The sequence below is a fragment of the Urocitellus parryii genome, chromosome 9 (genome assembly GCF_045843805.1).
Source record: "Urocitellus parryii isolate mUroPar1 chromosome 9, mUroPar1.hap1, whole genome shotgun sequence".
Taxonomy (NCBI): domain Eukaryota; kingdom Metazoa; phylum Chordata; class Mammalia; order Rodentia; family Sciuridae; genus Urocitellus; species Urocitellus parryii.
In genome coordinates, this window is record NC_135539.1 from 90,956,871 (window position 1) to 90,980,401 (window position 23,531).

The window sequence follows — 23,531 nt, forward strand, 5'->3', positions numbered from 1 at the left end:
GTCACGCGAATATTGGGGCTAAAAGATACGCTAACTTAAGTTTCATCTTCATTCACTCAACTCTTGATTTTTCGAAGTGGTTTTGCTATCCGCTTCCCTGAAATCTAGTTCTCTTTTCCGAACATCAGCTAACTTTCAGGGCGGCACCGGGAAGCCCAGGTGACTGCGCGCTTGGCACGCGCACTGGCCCTAGCCGCTCCACACAGCTCTTCTGTCCAGCTACGCCAGGCGGCAACCGTGCCTGCAACCAGCCGCGTGGCCGATGGCCCCGGGGAGCGCGCGTGGCTAGGCTGGCTCGGCGGAGGCGGTTGGGTTGAGGTGGAGCTGGCGCCATGTCGGCACGGGGAGTGGCAGTGCTGCTGTCGTGGCTGAGCTGCTGTGTCTCAGCCCTGTGGAGGTAGAGAGATGCCAGTTTCCGGCGGGCTGACCGGGTCGGGGTCTCCTTGGGGGCCCAGCGGGCGGGGGCCCGGCGTCCCGGGGCCAATGGCCCTGGTTCTCCACCGCTTGGTTCCCCAGCTCGCGCAACACCCATACCAGCGTCCAGCCGCGCCCACCTGAGCGTTTTCGGTGAATAAGGGGAGGCCCTCAGCACTTGACTACTCTCTTCCAGTTCCCGCAGTTCGGTGATGACACTTTTATGTTGCTGTGCTCTGGACAGCTGAGTCCCTTCAATTTTTTTTTTTAATGTATTTGCATTTCCATGCCAAGGATTGAACTCCAATGACCCCCACCACCACCACCACCACACACACACACACACACACACACACACACACACACACACGAATTATTTCCCTATTGCACCTTTCTTCTGCCAGAAAGGAGAGAAGGAGAACCAAAGTCACCAGCAGAGACTAGCTGGGAAGGAGGCGTTGTACTAGGATAAGTAGGTAGTTGATGGCTCATATTAGGTTGTTGAAGTGGAGTGATTTGTGAGAGTTTTATAAAATACAAACATTGTACAAGTGTCAGGAAGTGTAATTCCTGGGTAAAGTGAGTTGATCTGAAGAATGAAAATGTTATAATGTTCTGAGAAAGCCTTAATGCAAGTTTAATTTTTGTTCAGTATTTGCTAATTGCTGTGTTGAAAAGGTATCGAAATATTTTAGATAAATTTCAACATAGGTTAAAATTGGGATGATTAACCAGAAAATCACATTTCTTAAATATCCCATTTTTGCTCTAAAAATAATCATTACCCTCTGGTATTAACTACCAATATCAATAAGAAATCAAAACATTGTAGATGTTTTCTTACAATGAGGACCAGGGTTCCCCTTCCCTTCAAGGGGAACAGACTCATTGAACAGATGTAGGGGTCAAATTAAAAGTTAAGAGTAGCTTTAACAGGGGTTCACTTGATGCTTTGACTATAACCCTTGTGGCTTTGAGACTTACACATTTTTTTTTTCTTTTTCCCAATCTTTTCCCTAAACTTCTCCTCCCTGGTCTTCTTTTCCCTAAACTTCTCCTCCTCAATCTCATTTTCTCTGAATCGCCTCTAAAAGCCTCCATGTTCCTGTGGATAGGCAGAATTACTGCCTTTAGGAAAGGAGTACCCTGTGTTTCTCCTTTGCTAGCAAAGCAATAAACCTTCTTTTTCTTTGCCTCAAGACCTTGTCTTCGTTTATTGCATTGGTGTGGAGGACTAGGACTGAGCTTTTAGTTACATAGCCATTGGAAGGGGTCAGTGAAATAGAACTTTGTAAGCCTTTTCTTCCCTACAAAATAATAAAACATCTTGTAAGTGAAGGGAGAGTGGAGAACGAGAGACAGGTAAGCAAGAAATGAAAGATGGAGATGAGGCAGAAATACACACCAGAGTTTGTCAGAGCTGAAAAATAAAGTCCATCTCTCTATAGCGGAGAGAGGCAAAACAGGCTTGGCTTCCAGGACTTTTATGGGGCAGGCTCAGGAATCAGAGATGGGCAGGTCCTAATGTGGGCAGTTAGGGTTTGGATTGTTATAAGGGAGTAATGAGCCTTTCTCAGAAATGCCCTTGGGCAGGAAAGTGAAACTTTTTCCTTAAAATGTCACTTAAGATGGCCATTCAGATGCTAAGCAAGGACCTTATATTCCCCCCCTTTTTGTTTTTTATTGGCCCCCTTAGGGAACAGGGACATAGGTTAATCTTCTGTAACTGCTTCCTGCTTGGAAGGGGTGATGTTTTGAGTTCCTCATTAGGGGCACAGGATGTCATTGGATTGATGAAGGAGGTTGAGTAGTGGTGGAATGCTGGCCCCAGCGGACCAATTTTGGTGAGGGATTGGTATTCCTGTAACAAAAGCTGGTTTATAGTTTGGTTAGATTTTTTGGATCTGGTCTTAAACAAATCTAATGATGCAGGAGGCAAGCATTAACAGAAGGCCTATGACAAGGAGAGGGGTCAGGAAAGGAAGTGCCCACTGGAGAAGGGGGTTACTTAGCTGAGTACTTAGCAGTACTTATCAGAGGAGAGGTGTTGTTTCTGACATTCAAGGTCCTGTTGGAGCTCTTTTATCTTGTCCTTTAGGTGAGGAGTTCCTTTAGGTGATGGGGAGCCAGGATGGTGAGTGGGGCCCCAAAGGTGAATTTCTTTGACTCATTAATAAGTAGAGAAGCTGCAATCAACATTCATAGGCAAGGGGCCCATCCCTGAACAGTAGGGTCAAGACCCTTCAATAGATAGGCCCCAGCATGTGTCCGAGGACCCCTAGAGCAAATCCTTGCTTTTCAGCCACATAAATGTGAAATGGGCATGCGAGATCAGGGCGATGGAGAGCAGGGATCTGGAGGAAGACCTGCTGGAGCCTAGGGAAGGGTTTTATAATAACAGAGTGCAATAGGGGTTCAGAGTGGGCCCTAGGCAGCATCATATAGAATAGTTAGGAATCCAAGCTCTGAGGAATCCTTCCATACCTAGAAAGGAGAGGATTTCTTCCTTAGTAGAGGGCATTGGTATATTAGCAATCAGGCCCTTTCTATGAACCGTAATGGCTTTGTGTGTAGGGGTCAGAAGGAAACCTAGGTATGTTACCATTGCCAAGGAAAGCTGTACCTTGGACCAAGAAACTCTATAGCCATGGACAGAAAGGAAGTTAAGTTTACAGGTGTCCTGATGACTGATCTCAAAGAAAGGACTGCAAAGAAGGAGATCATCAACATAGACTAAGTGAAATTTATGGAATGCTAGGTCCTTAGCCAAGGCCTGTCTGAAGATATGAGGGCTGTCTCAGAACCCTTGGGGGAGAACTGGCCATGTTAGCTGAGTGGAGTTATGTGACTCAGGGTCTATGCATGTAAAGGCAAAAATGTCTTGAGAGTCAGAATGGAGAGGAGGCATCTTTCAGATATAGCACTGAGAAGTAAGAGGTCCCAGAAGGAATGGTGAGAAGGGTATAAGGATTGGTTACCACAGGAGGATTGGGACGACCACAGAGCTGATGGAATGGAGATCTTAGACCACGCAGTAGGAACCATTGTGCTTTTTTACTGCCAAGATGGGAGTGTTACAAGGAGAATGAGTAGGTCTAAGGAATCCCTTTCACAAGAGGTCTTGAATGACAGGCTGTAAGCCTAGGAGTTTTTGTCGGGAGAACGAGTATTGTGATTGGGCCAGAAAATGGAGGGGTTTTCGAGACGGATGCGAATGGGCTCATGATGTGAGGCAATAGAAGGACTTGAAACATCCCAGACAGTAGGGTCCACCTGGAAAGTGGGTAATGGGAAGGCCCTGGCAGACAGAATAGGGGATGGTCCTAAGGTAAGGGTGAGGATCCGGGGAGCCGCAGGCGTGTCTGGATGGAAGCGCATATGAGGGGAGAAGGAAAGCGTAGCCCCCAACTTTGTATTTCCCTTCCCACAAGGAGAACAGGGCACTGTGGAATGACCAAAAATGAGTGGGTAAAAATTAGAGAGCCAAAAGCGCAAACAAGGCTAGGTGTGTGTCTATGAGGGTTGGTAAGGTTTACCATCTCCCCTTACAGCAGAGGTCATAGAATGAGTGGTAGGCCCCCAGGACTTCTTGAGGACTGAATATATATCCCAACCATCTACGAGGAAGGAGACAGGCCTACCTGAAATACACAGTGTTACCCTGGGTTCCCGTGGAGTTACGGTAGTGGTTAGGTGATGGGAACCTGGGCCTTGTCAGTCCTCTGCAGCCAGTCCTAAGAGTTGGAAAGGGGAACCAGAAGGGCCAGATGGCTGTTGGCCCCTATGGGCTTGGGGATAGTCAATGGCCCAGTGTCCCTCCTGATGGCATTTAAGACCAGAGCCCAGAGACTTGTGAGGCTTGGGATATGTACGAGCCCAGTGACCCAGGATCTGGGTGGACCTGAGGGACCCTTCCACAGGCCAGTGGAACCAGGGACAGATGCTGAGGCTAAACGGACAGCCTGAGCGAGCATCTGATATCTCTGCTTCCAGGCCTTCTTGTCTCTCCTATTATACACCTTAAAGGCCACTCCCAGAACCTCAGCTTAGGAGTTAGGGGCCTCCTCTTGAGGTGTCTTAGTTTGGCCTTAATATTGGGGAAACTCTGGGAGAAAAGGTAGGTCATTAGAAGTTGTCTCCCCTCTGGAGTCTCAGGGTCCAGATTAGTATATTGTCATAAAGCCTTGGTCAGGAGGTCTAAAAATGCTGAAGGGTTTTCATTCTTTTCTTGGATGATTTCCTGGAGCTATTCATAATTGATAGCCTTATGGGCTGCCTTTCTACTAGTCACTCCTCCAGACAAATTATAATCCCAGTTGGGGTCCTGATCAGGGACTGCTTCAGTGCCAATCAGGTGGGCAGGTTAGGTCTGAATACCTCATCAGCATAATTTCTAGCTTGCTCCCAAACTTGCCAGCACTCCTCGGGCAGGAGGGTGGTAGACAAGATCATATGGACATTGTGGAAGGTTAAACCCTATGATTGAGTCAGACATTGAAACTCTTTGATATATGTGGTGGGACTTGAAGTACAGGACCCAAGCCACTTTTCTATCTGTGAAAGATGTGACAAAGAGAAAGGCACAAGAACCCAAATTATACCATCTACCCCAGCCACCTCGTGTAGAGGACACAGAAATGCGGGTTGGGCAGTGGCAGCCCATGAGTGTGTGGCAGGAGGAGAAAAGGGCAGAGGGGCCAAGGGGACAGTTGCTGTGGCAGCTTCATCTGAAAGAGAATTGTGGTATGGTGGGGGGCTCATCTGCTGGGTTGAAGGAGGAGGAGTCCTGGGTAGGATCTTCTGTCCCTTTGGAAGCAGGTGTAAGGCAGGTGAGAGCTAAGAGGACTTGTGCGGGAGAGCAAGAGTTACAGAGAGAGGGCTTAGAACATAGGAGAAGGCCTGAATATATGATATCTCTTTCTATTTTCCCAAATGCTCACAATAGTTGAAAAGATCCCTGATAATAATCTAGAGAGCCATTGTGGCCATTTAGAGTCCTTATCCAAAGGATATAGAGGCCAGATCTGATTTCACAAGCAGATAAGTTTGGTGGGGTTTAGATCCAGGGTGAGAGTGAGAGACTCTAGGTTAGCCAGGAGGCAATCTAGCGGACTATGGGAAGGAATGGATGAGGAGCTGCCCATGGTGAGATGAAGGAGGTGAGTTTAGAGGTGAGACGTCCCCCAGTCTCGAGTATCACCTAGTCAAGAGGACAGTCACACTCAGGGGCTCTCACCACTGCTGGGTAGGCATCGGGGCAGGAACCTGGGCGCCAGAACTACACAGAAGGGGCAGAAGCCCTAGAGATTAACCCAAGGCTAAGAGGTTGTCTCACTAGGAACAAGACCCAATCACCCTCAGTGGTTTTTTTTCTCAAAACCCAGGACCCAAATAAAAGACCACCTATAAACTTGGTCCACAGTAGGGATCAGCCATAGCTGTGAAAGCTGGGGCAGCTGTGGCTGGGGGTGCCCTCGACCACACAGTAACCCTGGGAATGCTAGTCGTTCAACAGCCATTTCCAGGGACCTGTAGGTTATTTAGGTCTACCAGAGATGGGTCTTACCTGCAATGTCTGGTGATGAGTGCAGAGAGGGCATTCAGCAGAATGGAGGGCTTGGTCCCATGATAGAATTCAGACTGGGGCCTGGGGACTCTCAGTGGCCCCCAAAGAGGAGAGTAGGCACACCAGGGAAACTGATCCTAGGTTTTGGCATCAAAATGAAGGAAAAGTGAGGAATGAGAGACAGGTAAATAAGAAATGAAAGATGGAGACCAGGCAGAGATACACACAAGAGTGTCAGAGCTGAAAAATAAAGGCCATCTCTCTATACGGAGAGAGGCAAAACAGTCTTGGCTTCTGGGACTTTTATGATAAGGGCAGGCTCAGAATCAGAGCTGGGCAGGTCCTAAGGTGGGCAGTTAGAGTTTGGGTTGCTATGAGGGAGTGGTGAGCCTTTCTCAGAAACACCCTTGGGCAGGAAAGCCACTTAAAATGTCAGCAGTCACTTAAGATGGCCATCCAGATGCTAAGCAAGGATCTTATATTCCCCCCTTTTTTGTAGTGAGGTTTGAATGCAGTGATACATTTACAGCTCAGCCCATTACAAACAGTGGCTCAATAAATCATGATAGTTGAAGTTATTAAAGATGGCCTATGAACTGAGGGAGTTTTTTAAATTTTTTTTTAATTTTTTCATTGTTGATGGATCTTTATTTATTTACTTATTTGTATGTGGTGCTGAGAATCGAACTCAGTGCCCCATGCATGCTAGGCAAGCACACTACCACTGAGCCACAACCCCCGCCCAAAAAGTCACCAAACATTTCTGTAAAGCACCAGATAGTAAATAGTTTAGGTGTTTTCCAGCAATACCATCTGTGTTACAACTGCTCAGAGCCGTAATAGGGGATGAGACATACTTATAGTAAATACATGGGTAGCTGCTTGTCAGTAAAAAGTCTTTACAAAAATGTGGAATTTGGCTCCCAAGGTATTGTTTGCCAACTCTTATCTAAATTCTTGATTGAAGGGAACACTAAAGTTAAAGTAGATTTTAGTGAAAACAAAAATGTTATTCTTTTATCATGGAAGTCCTGAATTTTATCTCTTAATAAGGTGTTCTTTTAAAGGATAAAATTTGGGGTCTAGGGATGTCGCTTCGTAGTAGTCAACTTGCCTAACATGCACTAGGCCCTGGGTTCAACCGCCAGCACATAGATAAATGAAGGAATTAGCACTTAGAATAAATAGAAGGTATTAGATGGAACTTCAATAGCACTTAGATTACATTAGCACTTAGATAAATAAAGTAATTCTCTTTACTAATGTAACGGGAGTTCACTTGATGCTTTGACTATATCCCTTGTCGCTTTGAAACTTACATGTTTTTTTTTCTTTTTCCCAATCTTTTTTTTTTTTAAAGGGGGCGGGGAGAAGAGAGAGAATTTTTTTTAAGTATTTATTTTTCAGTTTTTTTGGTGGACACAACATCTTTATTTTTTTTAATGTGGTGCTGAGGATCGAACCCAGCACCCCGCGCATGCCAGGCGAGCGCGTTACTGCTTGAGCCACATCCCCAGCCCCCCAATCTTCTTTTCCCTAACCTTCTCCCTGATCTTTTTTTCCCTGAACTTCTCTTCCCTCATTTTCTTTTTCCTAACCTTCTCCTTCCTGATCTTCTCCTTCCTGATCTCTCTAATCTCATTTTCTCTGAATCACCTCTTTAAAAACCCCCTATTCCCAATGATGGCAGAATCCCAGACTCTGGGACAGGAGTCCCCTGTGTTTCTCCTTTGGTAGCAAAGCAATAGGACATTTTCCTTTTCCTCAAGACCTTGTCTTCCTTATTGGATTGCCATCGGAGACAAAGACGGAGCTTTCTTTACACTTAGAGAATTAACATTTTGTTTTTGACATTACAGTTTGTTAGATAAAATTCATGGGAGACCATTGGTTTGGACTGAGCTCCTGCATTAGGCTCAACAGAACTAACCAAAATGGATTCATTCATTCATGCTGAATTTTCTTGTCACCTAAGTTGTTATTGACCTGAGAAATCAAATTACCAAACGAGTCAGTTCCAGTCAGCATGCCACTCCCTCTGTTTTAATCCTTATAAAAAAGTAACAAGGCTGGGTGAGATGGCACACACCTGGAATCCCAGCAATCAGGAGGCTGAGGCAAGAGGATGGAAAGTTCAAAGCCAGCCTCAGCGAGGGCCTAAGCAATTTAGTGAGACCCTGTCTCAAAATAAAATATTAAAAACGCTGGGGATGTGGCATAGTGGTTAAGCAGCCCTGGGTTCAATCCCTGGTATAAAAAAAAAAGTAACAAGAAGTAACTTGATGTTAACCTGTTATTTTTCTATTGTTCTGTTCCCCAGTTCCCATTTTACAAGTAAATTTAAAATTACCAATCCTTTTTTTTTTTTTTTTGTTATTCCTGCTTTCTTCAACTCTTTTCTCTCTGTAAAATCAATTTTATCTGCTCTGTTGGAACACTCATACAACTTTATGGAATAAAGGATTGCAATTTTGTTTTTTGACAAATTCTTAGTCCCAATGGAGTTGGTTTTCTAAATGATAAAAGATGGTGATGCAATTTCTTCTTTTTTTCCACATAAATCCAGACCCAGGTAAATTTGTTATTGTGTTCTCTTCCATTTGGTCAGTTTGCCTGTAGCTGCACCAGTAACACCTGTCTTAATTATTATAGCTTCATTATAAATCATGATATCTCACATAGGGTAAGTCTCCGATCCCAGAAGTGTTCTGATCATTTTTAGACCTTTACACAACCCCATCAATTTTAACATTTTCTTCTGGAAAAAAATAAAAATAAAGATATCAAAATTCTCATTCCACATAATTTTTCAAAGCTCTCATGCAGTGTGTTTTAGTTTTAATATTTGCTTAATATGTGTCTGTAATTGTAGTCCCTTTTCATTAAAATTATTTAATTTTACCCATTTTTTGCCCTTGTTATAAACTTGTCTGTCTTCCTCATATTTGTATTTTTGTTTGTACTTTGATTTCTTTTCATATTTTTATCTTGTCTATTTTCTTTGGGCATACTCTGATACTCTTATCTCTAATATCTGAAGTTAGACTTTAATGTAATAGTTTTTAGTCTTTACTCTTTTCTAATAGGATATTTAAAGGTATTAAATTATCTTAGAGCACTGCTTTGCTGTATTCCATAAGAACCAATATCTATTTTTTTTATTATTCATTTCTAGGGAGCTTTAACTTTCATTATCATCTCTTCTATAACCCTCGAATTACTTAACCTTTTTAAATTCCAAATATGCAAGAATTTTGACTTACCTTTTGTTAATAATTTCTCTGTGTTGATTATGTTATATAATCAGAGAATATGGTTTAGCTGAAACCTGTTCTGATAAATTTTTTGGTGCTTTGGACCAAATAACTGATCAATTTTTATAAATATTCTAAATATACTTGAAAAGAATATACTTTTTCTAGTGGTACAGTAGGTCTATAATGATTATAATGATTTTGGACCTTGTCTCAAAGTCTTTGGTCTTATATTAACATAGTTCACAGTATATTTAGTGGGGTTGGACTGGGACTTTCTGTGGGAATCCTGTGCTTCTTATAATTGTCCTACATGAAGGGTTTAGCACATTTCTATCAGATGTCTAAGAGCATGACCTACCCAAGACCATTCTGGATAAGTATAGTAGAATTAAGGGATTCAAGAGAATATAGTTTTCCCAAATGCCATATTATATAGGCTGGATAGAGAAAAAAGTGAAGTTAGGAAGGGACTTAACTATTAAAGGAAGAATGCTCTTTGATGTTTTGTGTGTGTGTGTGTGTGTGTGTGTGTGTGTGTGTGTGTGTTGCTGGGGATTAAGCCCAGGGCTTTGTGCATGCTAGGCAAGTGCTCTACCATTGAGCGATAACCCCAGCTCCTTCTTTTTGATTTCCAAGAGCTGAAAGAATGGGAATACACTGGACAGAACAGGAAAGATATATTCTTGTGATCCAAGAGTGAAATGGCAGTGCCTTTTTCATTAAAAAAGATAGCACATGGTCCATCTGCGTACTCCATATCTATGTGCCTCTCAAATCGATTTCCAACAATAATACATTTAATATTTGACATAATTAAGAAAGCAAGGATGAGAGACATCATAGCTGTCTTGGTCTAAATAAGATAAATGTGGCATTTCTTTTCTTTTTTGTTAGTACTAGGGATTGAACCAAGCACCTTGCACATTCTAGGCAAGTATTCTACCATTGAGCTACATCCTAGTCCATCCCCTTTATTTTATTTTATTGGACAGGGTTTCAATATGTAGCCCAGATGGCCTTGAGTTTGCAATCCTCTGTCTCAGCCTCCTCAGTAGCTAGGATTATAGGTATTCATACCCTGCTGAAATATGCCTCTTTAGATGCAGTTTCCTCCCTTGTATTCCCAGCCCCAGTATAAATTGGAAGCTGATGAAAGTAGGGAAAAGAGCCTGCTCAGAAAAGGTAGTTTTATCATTTTACCCACCAGGTTTCATTCACAAATTAAATTGTATACTTTAACCTTAAAAACTAAAATCCAAAATCTTCCACTCATATTTTCTCCCTCCTGAGGTTTTTGTCTCATTATGTAATGAAAAGGATATTATAATAAGTTCATAAGAAGTGGGAGGTTGCTCCTACTTACTAGGAAAAAAAACTTGCTGGTTATATTTTATTTTAATTTATAGGGATAAGTAACAATACATGAACATATCTTCTTATTTGATCTATATGTTTGTTAGTCAGCTTTTGCTGCTGTAACAAATCACCTAAGAAAATTTAACTTAGGAGAGAAAAGGTTTATTTTGGCTCATGGTTTCAGAGGTTTCAGTGCATAATCAGCTGGCTCCGTAGCTTTGGGCCTGAGGCAAGGCAGAACATCATGTGGGAAGGGCCTGGCAGAGGATAGCTACTCACCTCATGGCAGCTAGGAAGCAGAGAGAGAGAGAAAAGAAGGGGCAAGGGACAAGATATACCCTTCCAAGGGCATGCCCTTGATGACCTACTTTCTCCAACTAGGCCCCCACCTCATATAGTTTTCACCACCTCCAAATAGTCTCCTCAAATTAATTAATACATCAATGGATTGATGCACTAATGAAATCAGACCCCTCATGATCCAATCGCCTCTCCCCAAAGGTTCTACGTCTGAACTTTGCTGCACTGGGAACCAAACCTTCAACATAGAAGCATTCGGGTAACATTCCAGATCCAAACTAACATCCATCTATCTATCTATCTATCTGTACATACATACATACATACACATACACACTATGTTTGATTATACTGATGACTAACATTTATTGAAAATAAGTATTTGGAGCATTAGTAAGGCTTGTTTAATTCTGGTAAAGGAGTTACATAATAATACCCTAGCATCCTGCTGCACACACACACACACACACACACACACACACACACAATGTCTCTGACTTAAAATTTTAGGGATGGAGAAATTACAAAGGCAATTAAGTATACAGTGTAGACATGAAGTAGATTATTGAAGTGAATGGAAAGTGAAGGAATTTTAAGGTGCTGCTTTATGATAGTCACTGACCACATATGACTTTTGAGTACCTAAAATTTAGTCAAAATTGAAATGTGTTGTAAGTATAATACACAAGATTTCAAAGATTTAGTACAAAAAGGAATGTAAAATAACTCACTAATTGTTATTTAGTACTGGTTACATGTTGAAAAAATACATTTTTCATTTAAAAAAAATTGTAGTTGTAGATGGACAGCATGCCTTTATTTTATTTGTTTATTTTTATGTGGTGCTAAGGATCAAACCCAGTGCCTCATGCATGCTAACTAAACACTCTGCCACTGAGCTATGGTCCAAATCCTGAATAAATGTATTATTAAAATTAATTTCATCTGTTTCTTCTGTGCTTTTACTGTAGCTACTAGAAAATTTTTAATTACATGTGCATAAACAGCTTGCATTATATTCCTATTGGACAGTGCTGTTTTAGATGCATTAGAAAGACGAAAAAAATTGAAGTAGCCTAAACTCAATCATGAACAATAGTCACAGAAATTTGCTCTTCAATGTTCTAAATGAGAAAAACTGCTTTTCCAACATTGCAATCCTTATTGTTTTCATTTTAACTTAGTTTATAAGTAAAGGAGTTAGAGTTAATAATTTTCAACAGTGTTTTTTAATATTTATTTTTTTGGTGTAGATGGACACAACACAATGCCTTTATTCTTTTATGTGGTGCTGAACCCAGTCCCGCCCGTGCGGTAGAGTGAGTGCTCTACCACTGAGCCACAATCCCAGCCCTCAACAGTTTTTACGCTACAAAAAATATGTAAAGAGTATTTACTTACCATTTCTTTTTAATGTCTTTAGGTACTGAGCAATGTAAAAAGGTTAGTAGAGCTCATTGATTACCTCCACTTTAGCTCTGAGTTCAATTTGCAGGAAGGGGTTTGGGTGGAAAGGTAAAGTTCGTGGCAGCCCATACTCTGACCATGTAGAGAACCCCTCCTATTTGGAGGAGAAAACAGTGTTAATGTTTATATTTGGCCTTTTCCTCCACAGGTATTACAGTAACAGCCCGCACTACTTCATTTTTAATACTAGAAGTGCTGTAAGTATTGACTCTTTAAAATTACAGTTAAATATGAATGTAATTCATTCCTCTATTGTGATGTATGTAAGAAATAATAAAAATAAATAAATAAATAAAACTACAGTTGAGTATTAAATATTTTTGAACCTTCAAACAGAGAGTAGAGTTAATCAAACTGTTTTCTAGCTAACCATTACTTTTATTTTTATTTAATTTCTTTCATCCTATTTATCACCCTAAAATAGGTCTCTTCTCCAATATATGTCCTTAAATATGTGTGCCCTTAAATACATATGTAGCAAAATAGACAGTGTTTTGTGTGTTTTTTGTGATTTAATATTCACAAAATGATGTTATGATACAGACAGTATATTGTCCAAACTATTGAGAATAAAAGAGAATGCTATTAATAATTATTCAATAGGCATAAGCTTACAACAAGTGTAAACTAGAACTATCTAGACTAATATAGATGTGGGGGTGACTCCAGCTTTAGACCTCATTCTCTATATTACTTTTTTCTTTCAATTCTACACTTTGTCTAGTTCATTTCTTTTTAATGCTGCCTAATTACTAGTATATATCAATTATATTTTATTTATATATTTCCTTAATGATGGCCAAATAGCTTTCTACCACCATAAACAACACAGTGATAAATGCTTTATAAATTATAACTGTCCTTTTACATATCTACACAAAAATTTTTCTACTGTATGTAGCCAAGAGAGGAGTTGATACGCCACAGGGAATACAGATTCCTAATTTAACTAAGTTCTACAGGATTATTTACAGAATGGAACTTATGCTGTCACTCAATGTACTTCACCAAAAAATTAGTATGATTAAATTTTCTATTTTTTACTCCTCCCATTACTACACAATGGTAGCTTATTGATGGTATTTCAATTCTCTGATGACTTGTGATTTAGAACACAACGTCACATATTTATGTAGGGCTCTCCTTCTATGAATTATCTGTTTATATCCTTTGCCCACCTTCCATTCAATTTTCTGCCTTTTTCTTGTTGATTTACAGAGTGCTGTCTGCATCCTACTCTATATTTTAATGTTGGTTTCAAACACTTCAGTTACCTCTAACTAACTTTGTCCATGAATACTTTATTGGGAGAGGGGGGTGATTTTTGATAATCCAAGTCCCTTTTCTCCCATTTTGTTTTGGTGATATAAACTTTGGGGGTTGTCTTTATCTAAGAAAAACCCTTGTTCACCTTGAGTTGTGAATATTTTTCTCATACATTTTCTTTTATATCCCTTACATTTTTACCTTTAAAATACATGTCATAAATCCATCTGGAATCCACCTTCTATGTAATATAATAGGCATTCACATAAATACTTTTTCCATATAGTGAACCAGAATTTATTAAAAAACTTACTGTTTCCCTATTGTTTTTCTGGTGTTCTCTTTGTTCTATATAAAGATAGCTTGGTTTTAAAACTCTCATCTGACTCAGTACCAATTCTATACCCTCTTACTCTATAGCTTGTTACTGAATCTTCATACCTGTTAATGTGAATGATTTGATTTGTTCTTCCATGAGACTGATTTGGATATTTATGTCTCTTTGCATTTTTATGTAAATTTTAGAGTAACACACACAAATATGTTTAGATTTTCATTGGGTTTGCTTTTGGGAAGAATTGATAATTGGTTATAATGGGAATCGGCATCATTATAATATAGAATCTTCCAACTGATGGAGAATGATGCCCTCCAGAGTTGTCCTGTTCATCTTATTCCTAACTTTAGTAAATTTTTCTAATTTGTCCCAGTTAAACATAATGCTCACTCTTGAGCAGATATATATATATATATATATATATATATATATATATAATTAAAATAACAAGGTATCTTCTAACTCCTAATTTATGAAATATTTGTAGCAAAAAACAGTTACTATAAATAGTGACATGTGTATTATAGTGAACTTTTTAATATTTTCATGATCTACAGAAATAACCATATGAACTTTTCTCCTTAGGTAAATTAACATAATAAATCACGGTAATATATTCACTTATATTGCATCATCCATTATAGTATTATTGCATTCCAGAAAAAAATTTCCCTTGGTACCAGTGTATTATTATTTTAATATGCTTCCAGATTCCATTGTTAGCATTTTATTGAATATTCTTTTAATAGTATTTACCAGAGAGTACTCCATAGCAGTGATGCCATTGAAATTGTGGAAAACTTTTTCTTGTGTGAGTCTATCCCATCTTTTGCAGGATAACTTGCTTCCCTTGTTCTCAAACACAAAATGACAGGAAAACTCCCAGTCATTGTGTAACCTAACACACTCCTCCATATTTCCGAATACTGGCGAGGCAAAGCAGAATTCAGTTAGTATGCAAAGTGTAGCATACTGTTTAGTACCTACTTGGAATTGTCAGTGCCTGTGCTATACAATTTGTTGAATACTTGTAATTGTTTTCCCTGCCTTCAAGAGGGAGTATGTAGCAGTCAAGGATTAATGTGGACAGCAGCAAGCACTCTTTTTGCAGGCAGAAACTGATGAATGGATAGATAAAATGTGGAAGAGCTATGTAATGGAATATTATTGATTAATAAAAATGAAGTGCTGACACGTGCTCCATCATAGATGAATCTTAAAAACTTTTTACTAAGAGAAATAAGTCAGTTACAAAGAACTACTACACATTGCATGATTTCGTTTGTATGAAATGTCTAGAATAGGAAAATCTATAGACAGTCACTTGGTGATTACCTAGGGCTGGGAGTTAGGGGTTGGGCAGTAACCTCAACCCAGTATCACCAAATAGCTCTTGGTATTCAAATTTCCAATTGTTTTGCAAATTTCATTTTTGCTTGCTTATGTATATCTGGATCCAGATAAAGGTTATACACCATGCATAGTTTGTATATATCCTTAGGTCCTTTTGTAAACAGGCAAATTTATTGAAATTTTATACAGAATAACATTTATTTATGTTAAGCTTAGAGTTCGATGAGTTTTGAAATGCCTACAATTGCATAATCACAACAATAATAAAGGTACAGAATGTTTACATCTCCCCCAGAAGTTCCCTCAGGCTCTTTGCAGTGAGGCCACACCCTCTCCCACCCCAGCTACTGGCAATCACTGTCTTCCTGTTCCTGTAGTTTTCCCTTTTCTAGATCATCAAACATAGATGAAATTGTATAACAGTCTTTTTTGAGTCAGTTTTCTTTTCACTTAGCCTAGTGCTTTCAGATTCATTCATAATGTTCATAAGAGTACTTCATTCCTTTTTATTGTTGAGTAATATTCCTTTGCCTTTGTGGGTCACTAATTTAGGCCTTTTTCCCTCAGCTTTAGCTTGTCTGCTTTCTCTTTGCTTCCTTATACTGATTTCACCTGAATCTGCTGAATTTTGGTCACTTATTTCAACCAACTTTTGGGATATCAAGAGATATCTTGTCATTGAGTTCTCTTATTGATGCTGTCCAGTGATTTTCTTTTTTTTTTTTTTTTGGTCAATTTTTTTTTATTGATTGTATTGATTGTTCAAAACATTACAGAGCTCATGATATATCATCTTTCAGACATTTGACTCAACTGGGTTTTGAACTCCCATTTTTACCCCAAATACAGATTGCAGAATCACATCTGTTACACACTCACATTTTTACATAATGGCATATTAGTGACTGTTGTATTCTGCTACCTTTCCTATCCCCTACTATCCCCCCTCCCCTCCCCTCCCCTCCCATCTTCCCTCTCTACCTCCTCTGCTGTTGTTCAATTCTCTCCCTTTTTTTTCCCTCCCCCTTGCCCCTCACAACCTCTTATAATTTTGTGTATCATTGAAGGTCCTTTCTATGTTTATAGGGAAGTTTGAGTATATTGAAAAAACACATCACCACTGTCCTTTCTCAATGTTCTTTCCATTGTTTCTTTCCTTCTTCTCCTCTTTCTCCTCCTCCTCTTCTTTCTTCTTCTTCTGGTAGTGCTGGGTGCTCTACCACTGAGCTATATTTCCAGTCCCTTTTTTATCTTTTACTTTGAGACAGGGTCTCACTAAGTTGCTGAGACTGGCCTGAAACTTGTGATCCTCCTGCCTCATCCTCCCAAGTAACTGGGATTATACTTGTGTGCTACCACACCCAGCTTCCCTGGTTTTCTAACTTCCTATTTTTTCCTCATTCCTTTCATTTTTTTGACATTTTCTTTCCTGTTGTTTCTTAAATTTTCATCTTACACTGAAAACTGAGTTTATTCGCTTTCAAACTATCTTATTTCTTCTGAATACGTTTAAGGTGTTTAAGGCTCTACGTCTCCTCCTGGAGACTCCTTAGACTCACATATCGCAAGTTTTGATAATATCAAATGTGTTTATTTACAAATATTTTGTAAATTATTGTTATGTCTTCTTCCATGAATCATTTAGAAATACAGGAGTTTGTTGTTGTTGTTGTTTTTGGTTTGGTTTGTTGTTCCTTTAAGATAACAAATATCCTAGGATTTTTTTCTGGCTAACTTTATGAGAAATTTTCATTAATATGAAAAGGCATGGTATATGAAAAAATGATTCATTGAGATTAGTTAAGATCTTCTTTTATAAATATGATCAATTTGGTAAATGCTCTATGTGAAATTGAAAAGTATGTGCGCATTTTATCTTGGTTAGTTTTAGAAATGTATATATTTTAAACATACGTATCACGGCCCTTATTAATGATGTTTTTCTAGTCTGTGAGTATCCTTTTTTTCAGCTTATCTATAGTTTGAGGAAAATATATTAAAAACCTACCACTATACTAATGACTAAATTTTTCTCCTAGTAATTCTATCAAATTTTGTCTTATATATTTCAAAATTATTTTCTATCTTCTGATTGATTTTTCTCTTTTTTCTTATACATTGCCATTAAATCTGTAACATCAAGTCTATGAAACAGTTGATATTATAATCCCATATTACAAATTAGGAAACAATTAATATTGACATACGCATGTGACCATAATTTTTGTGTAATAAAGATAAGAGGGTGAGCTAGGGTTCCAACTCTAGCTAAACACTACCATACCAATGCTGAGCCTAAGACTAACAATGTCAGAAAGTATCTCGCTATATTTCAGAAGGTGAAAAAAAGAATTTGTGAAAGAAAGAATTATAAACAAAAGAACTGAAAGGCAGGGTACCTAAACTGGTCAGGATTACTCCAGGAGAACTGGGCTGGAATGAAGTAATGACACAAAGACAGACAAACACCTTTTTCTTTGGGTTCTGCCATGGCCTCTCTGACCCAGCTCCCACCAAGGAGGCAAGGCAGGCAAGAAAGAGGGGGAGCACCTCAAACCGGGGTTTTACTAATGGGGGGAGCTAATCCATGGAACATTCTATCCAAAAAAAGGGCAGAAGGGTAGGATTACAACCAACAGATGGGTGTAATTCAACCCCATCCGGTAACGCTCACTCCCAGAGCTACACGTGTCTTATCTGAGCGGAGGTAAAGTCCAGTTGCATTGCAGGGTGCAATACCAGTCCAGTACCTCTTTACTTAGAACTTAAAGGGGTGTACATAGCTCCTGAACAGGGTGGCCTCTGACAGCAAGGTGAAAAATAGCTGCAGAAATAAGGAGAAGGTAACCAGTGAAGTTATTATGGTCATTGATGATGTGTAAATAACAGGACCTCAGAATGAAATGAGATTTGTTTTTTAAGTAAAGGATTATGTCTTTCTTACCCTTTTTTAATCCCCAGAATCTGTCAGTCTGCTCCTAGCTGCTTAATAAGTAAAATAAAATTAAGTGTACTAGGGATGGGAATATAGCTCCATAATAGAGTACTTACTTAGCATAAGCCAGGTCTTGAGTTCAATCCCGAATACCCACTCCCCAGTTAAAAGTTTATAGACTTGGGGGAGACTCCTGAAAAGTCCCAGGAAGTTACTTTTCCTTTGTCATATTACTTTGTACAATTTTAAAGCAATTGAATTTTAGTTATTCTATCTTTAAATAACAAGGTCTGAGAATATTGAACCCTACAACCAAACACTGAGGTGTGAACATTTTGAAGCTCATTTTTCATTTGAACTCTGTAATTTTCTTTACAGATTAAGTTAGAGTATGAAGGAATATATTTTTCTGAGTGGAATGTGCCAGAAGATTGTCAGATTGAAAATAAAAAGTAAGACTTTTAATGTGAATGTAAATTCATATATGTATTTACACTTAAAAAAGCATTCATAGCCACACTGTGGCATGTGCCTGTAATCCCAGCAACTCAGGAGGCTGAGGCAGGAGAATTGCCAGCTCAAGATCAGCCTTGGCAATTTAGCAACACTCTGTCTCAAAAAAAAAAAAAAAAAAAAAAAGGAGAGAGAGAGAAAATTTTTTTGCTATATTTAAAATTTTCTCTTAGCATTCAACTGAAGATTTTAGGGTTAAAAAAAAACAGTGAGGCAATTTTTATTCAACTTGTTTGCATCTGTTATTTCTTCTTTCCTATTCTTTTTAAACACTAGATCACCCGTGACAGAACTGCGTTGTACTTCTCCTGGTTCTTATATTATACAACCAATTGTTACAGGCCCAGTAAGTTGATTTTAATGATAACTTATTGACACTCGAATAATCATAACTGTTTTGTTTTATTTTTCTTTTGAGTTTTTCAACCAAATTTGTCTGTTTTAAATAATATTAAATAAGAGAAAAATTTAAAAATTATTGTTGATATGTCATTAATTTTTAGATATATCTCATGTCAAATAATAAGTTATGAAATGGTATCTGATTTTACCTTGTTTATGGGGATAGGAATTAAACCAGGGTCTCAGGCCTGCTAGGCAAGTGCTGTACCACTGAGCTACAATCCCAATACCTACATTAGCCTTTTTTATTAATAACAATTATAAAGTCCATAGGCAGCACCTTAAGATAACAGTACTCTCAAATCAATGAGTCTTATGTCATGCACTCTGTGGCAATACCCAGGATTGAAAGGAATTTCTAGCAGACTTGTTTAATATTCTACTGCATTTTCTTTAATTCAAGAAAGCATACGTAAATGCAAATGAAAGAGAATGATGTCAACTCTTCTCTAGTTTACCAAGTAAAATGTTTACAAAGTGAAGCATTATAAGGCATTGGCACTTTAATGATTAGTAACAAAGTACTGGCCACATTATCTGACAGCTGATGTGCCCACACAAGTATATCTGAATCTACTTGACAAAACCTGCTTTTACTTTGGGATTTAAGACTTCTCTTTAATTAATTAACTTTTTTTCAAGATACAAGTAGACAGAATGCTGTGGGAGTGGCCAGCTGAATATTTTTCATTTTTCAATCCCTAGAGAGTGGACAATATTTGTATTTGTCTTTTTGAGTCTTTAAGTAAATGTACCAGTTTTAAGAACACAATTCATGAAGAAGTAAAGGGCTCCTCTCCCTTTTATGTTGTAAGCCCATATGTTTTAGTCAGCTTTTATATCACTGTGACCAAAACACTCAACAAGAACAACTTAGAAAAAGGTCAAGTTTATTTGAGGCTTGAAGTTTCAGAGATCTCAGTCCGTAGAAGGATAGCCCCATTGCCCCGGGCCGAAGGAGTCAGAACATCATGGGGGAAGGGTGCAACTGAGGGAAGATGCTCTCCTCCTGGCAGCAAGGAAGCAAAGAGAAAGAGAAGGGGCCCCGGGGAAGATGCACCCTTCCAGTGCATACCCACCCACTCCAGCCACGCCCAACCTGCTTCGAGTTCCATTCAAACTAGAATGGGCAGATGAGGTCACAGCTATCATAATCTAATCATTTCATGTCTAAATACTGCTAGGAGACCTCTCAGAGCACCAAATAAATGTGCAATGTTGTGTAACAATATGCATACACCTATTCATGTAGGAAGATCTGTGTCATTTATGTGTCTGAGTGTCATTTGATTCTGTAACCCAGCTAAGGAGATATATCAAACTTTTGAAATGTACTCAAAAGCACTGAGTTTTGACAACCAAAAGCATTTCCAGGTATTGTAAAATGTCCCCTGGGGAGTAAGATCACCTGAGAACTTTTGAACCAGGAAATTAATTGAATTATATATCAATAAGAAAGAAAAATACAATAATAATAATGTCTTTTAATTTGTCATTCATGATAGTAAATTCTTAATTACAGAGAGTAACTAGAGAATTGAGCTAGAATCATATGTATATTTATCCTGTTCTGAAATTTACTTATTCATCTTTATCTGATCTTAGAGAAGTAATTTAGTTCCTCTATGACTTTTATGCCAATGTTCATAAGTGTATTTATTTTAAAGTTAACTTAATACATTCTAGTTTCGTCTGCATTTTCTTTTAGGAAAAAGAAGAAAAACGCTATTTGACAGTGGATTCTTCTAATGTTTGTTTTCTGTGGTATTATACAGTTACGTAAGTAATGCCATTTGAAATACAAAGAATTAATGCTTTTAGAGTATTTAGCTTCAGCGTTTAATTAATCACAATTGCATGGCCTATGTTATGATTTTCATACAAACTTTTCTCTACCCACATCTTGGTTGCCAAAGTAATACTGAACAACAAATAATGAAAATACCAACAGTAACCACTATTTGAACACAACTATGTCTACATGTTCATACTTACATACATTGTCTTTCTCAACTTTTATAATAACCATATAAATGCAAGCACTATTTTCTTTAACTGATAAGAAAACATAAGATAAGTTAAATGATTTGAACAAAAATACAAAACTATATATCTAACAAAAAGGCTCTCTTTGTCTTGTGTAACTCTTAAAATTATTTTTTAGGGGGTACTGGGGATTGAACTCAGGGGCACTCAACACTGAGCCACATCCCCAGCCCTATTTTGTATTTTATTTGGAGCCAGAGTTTCACTGAGTTGTTTAGCACTCACTATTGCTGAGGCTGCTTTTAAATACTTGATCCTCCTGTCTCAGCCTGTCAGGCTACTGGGATTACAGGCATATGCCACCACACTTGGCCTTCAAATTAATTTTAATGTGAGTGAATGAATATAACTAAGAAAGCGAAGCATGTAAGAATACATAATTAGGGCTGAGGATGTGGCTCAAGCAGACGCCCGCTCACCTGGCATGCGTGGGGCACTGGGTTGGATCCTCAGCACCACGTTAAAAATAAAATAAACATGTTGTGTCCTAAAAAATAAATATTAAAAACTTTTCTCTCTTTCTCTCTCTCTCTCCCCCCCCCTCTCTCTCTCTCTCTCTCTCTCTCTCTCTCTCTCTCTCTCCTTTCTCTAAAAAGAATAAATAATTAACTATATTGTAAAATTAATCATTAAGTTAAAAAAAGTGTTCATAAATCAGAACATAGTCAAGGCACTATCACAAGCAGTCTTGCATCCCTTTGATGAACCCCTCTTGATCATGGTGCACTATCTTTTTAATATGTTTTTGTGTGTGATTTGCCTATATTAAGAATTTTTGCTTCTATGTTCATCAGGGATATTGGTCTGAAGTTTTCTTTCCTTGATGTGTCTTTTTCTGGTTTTGGTATCAGAATGACACTAGCTTTCTAGAATGAGTTTGGAAGGGTTTTCCTTCTTTTCTTTCTTTCTTTCTTTCTTTCTTTCTTTCTTTCTTTCTTTCTTTCTTTCTTTCTTCCTTCCTTCCTTCCTTCCTTCCTTCCTTCCTTCCTTCCTTCCTTCCTTCCTTCCTTCCTTCCTTCCTTCCTTTCTGTTTGTTTTGTTTTGTTTTTTGATACTAGGGATTGAACTCTCAGGGGCAAATGGCCACTGAGTCACATCCCTAGGCCTATTTTGTATTTTATTTAGAGACAGGGTCTGACTAAGTTGCTTGTTACCTCGCTTTTGCTGAGGATGGCTTTAAACTTGCAATCCTCCTGCCTCAGCCTCCTGAACCGTTGGTTTACTGGCATATACCACTGTGCCTGGTGGTTCCCTCCTTTTCTATTTTATGGGACAATTTGAAGAGGATTGGTGTTGGTTCCGGGCTTTCCTTTATTGGTAAGCTTTTGATGGCATCTTCTATTTTATTGCTTGAAACTGATAAAATTTTCTATGTCCTCTTGATTCAATTTGGGTAGGTCATATGTCACTAGACATTTGTTGATTTCTTCAGATTTTCTATTGTATTAGAGTATAATAGTTTCTGTTTATCATCTGTATTTCAGTAGTGTCCATCATGATATTTACTTTTTCATCATGAATTTTAATAATTTGAGTTTTCACTCTTTTTCTCTTTATAGGCTTGGTGAAGTTTTATCAACTTTATTTATTTTTTCAAAGAATCAACTTTTTTGTTTTGTCCATGTTTAAGTGTTTTTATTTTTGCTTTAATTTCATTGATGGCAGCTGATTTTAAGTATTTTCTGTCTCCTACTTCTTTTGGTGTTGATTTGTTCTTTTTTTCCTAGTAAAATTAATGAAAAAATTGTTGCAGCTCTTTCTGTACATGGGAATTTTACTTCTAGCTCCTAATATGCTCCCAGGGCTTTGAGATTGTAATGTTAGGTTATTTATTTGTTGACTTTCTATCTTTTTTAGTGAATGAGCTCAGTGCATTGAACTTTCCTCTTAGAACTGCCTTCAAAGTGTCGCAGAGATTTTAATATGTTGTACTGCTCTTTACCTCTAAATAATTTTTTATTTCATTCCTAATTTTTCTGCTATCCATTGGTCATTTTCTGCTATCCATTGGTCATTCTTAAGTCTTCAGGTGGTAGAGTAGATTATATTGTTTATTTTATATTGATTTTTAATTTCATTCCATTATGATCTGATAGAATGCAAGGTATTATTTTGTATTTGCTTAGAGTTGCTCTGTGGCCTGAGATATGGTCTGTTTTAGAGTAGGATCTGTGTGCTGTGGAGAAGAAAGTGTATTCTGTCATTGGCGGATGAAATATTCAATACATATTAGTTAAGTCTAAATTATTAATTGTATTTTTTTAGTTCTATAGATTCTTCATTTAGTTTTTGTTTGGTGGATCTAACCAGTGGTGAGAG

At 38.3% G+C, this 23,531-nt stretch overlaps 1 protein-coding gene across 1 annotated transcript in view; it reads left to right on the forward strand.

Annotated features, from left to right (window-relative positions):
• Nucleotides 1-3,792: 3,792 nt before the first annotated feature.
• The window catches only part of Catspere (catsper channel auxiliary subunit epsilon), a 151,119-nt gene continuing 131,380 nt past the window's right edge, over nucleotides 3,793-23,531 (forward strand). The window contains exons 1-6 of the mRNA XM_077802935.1: nucleotides 3,793-3,882; nucleotides 12,317-12,408; nucleotides 12,509-12,557; nucleotides 18,630-18,703; nucleotides 19,041-19,114; nucleotides 20,882-20,945. Of these exons, the coding sequence (XP_077659061.1) occupies nucleotides 3,793-3,882; nucleotides 12,317-12,408; nucleotides 12,509-12,557; nucleotides 18,630-18,703; nucleotides 19,041-19,114; nucleotides 20,882-20,945 (443 nt within the window). The remainder of the gene's footprint in view (nucleotides 3,883-12,316; nucleotides 12,409-12,508; nucleotides 12,558-18,629; nucleotides 18,704-19,040; nucleotides 19,115-20,881; nucleotides 20,946-23,531) is intronic.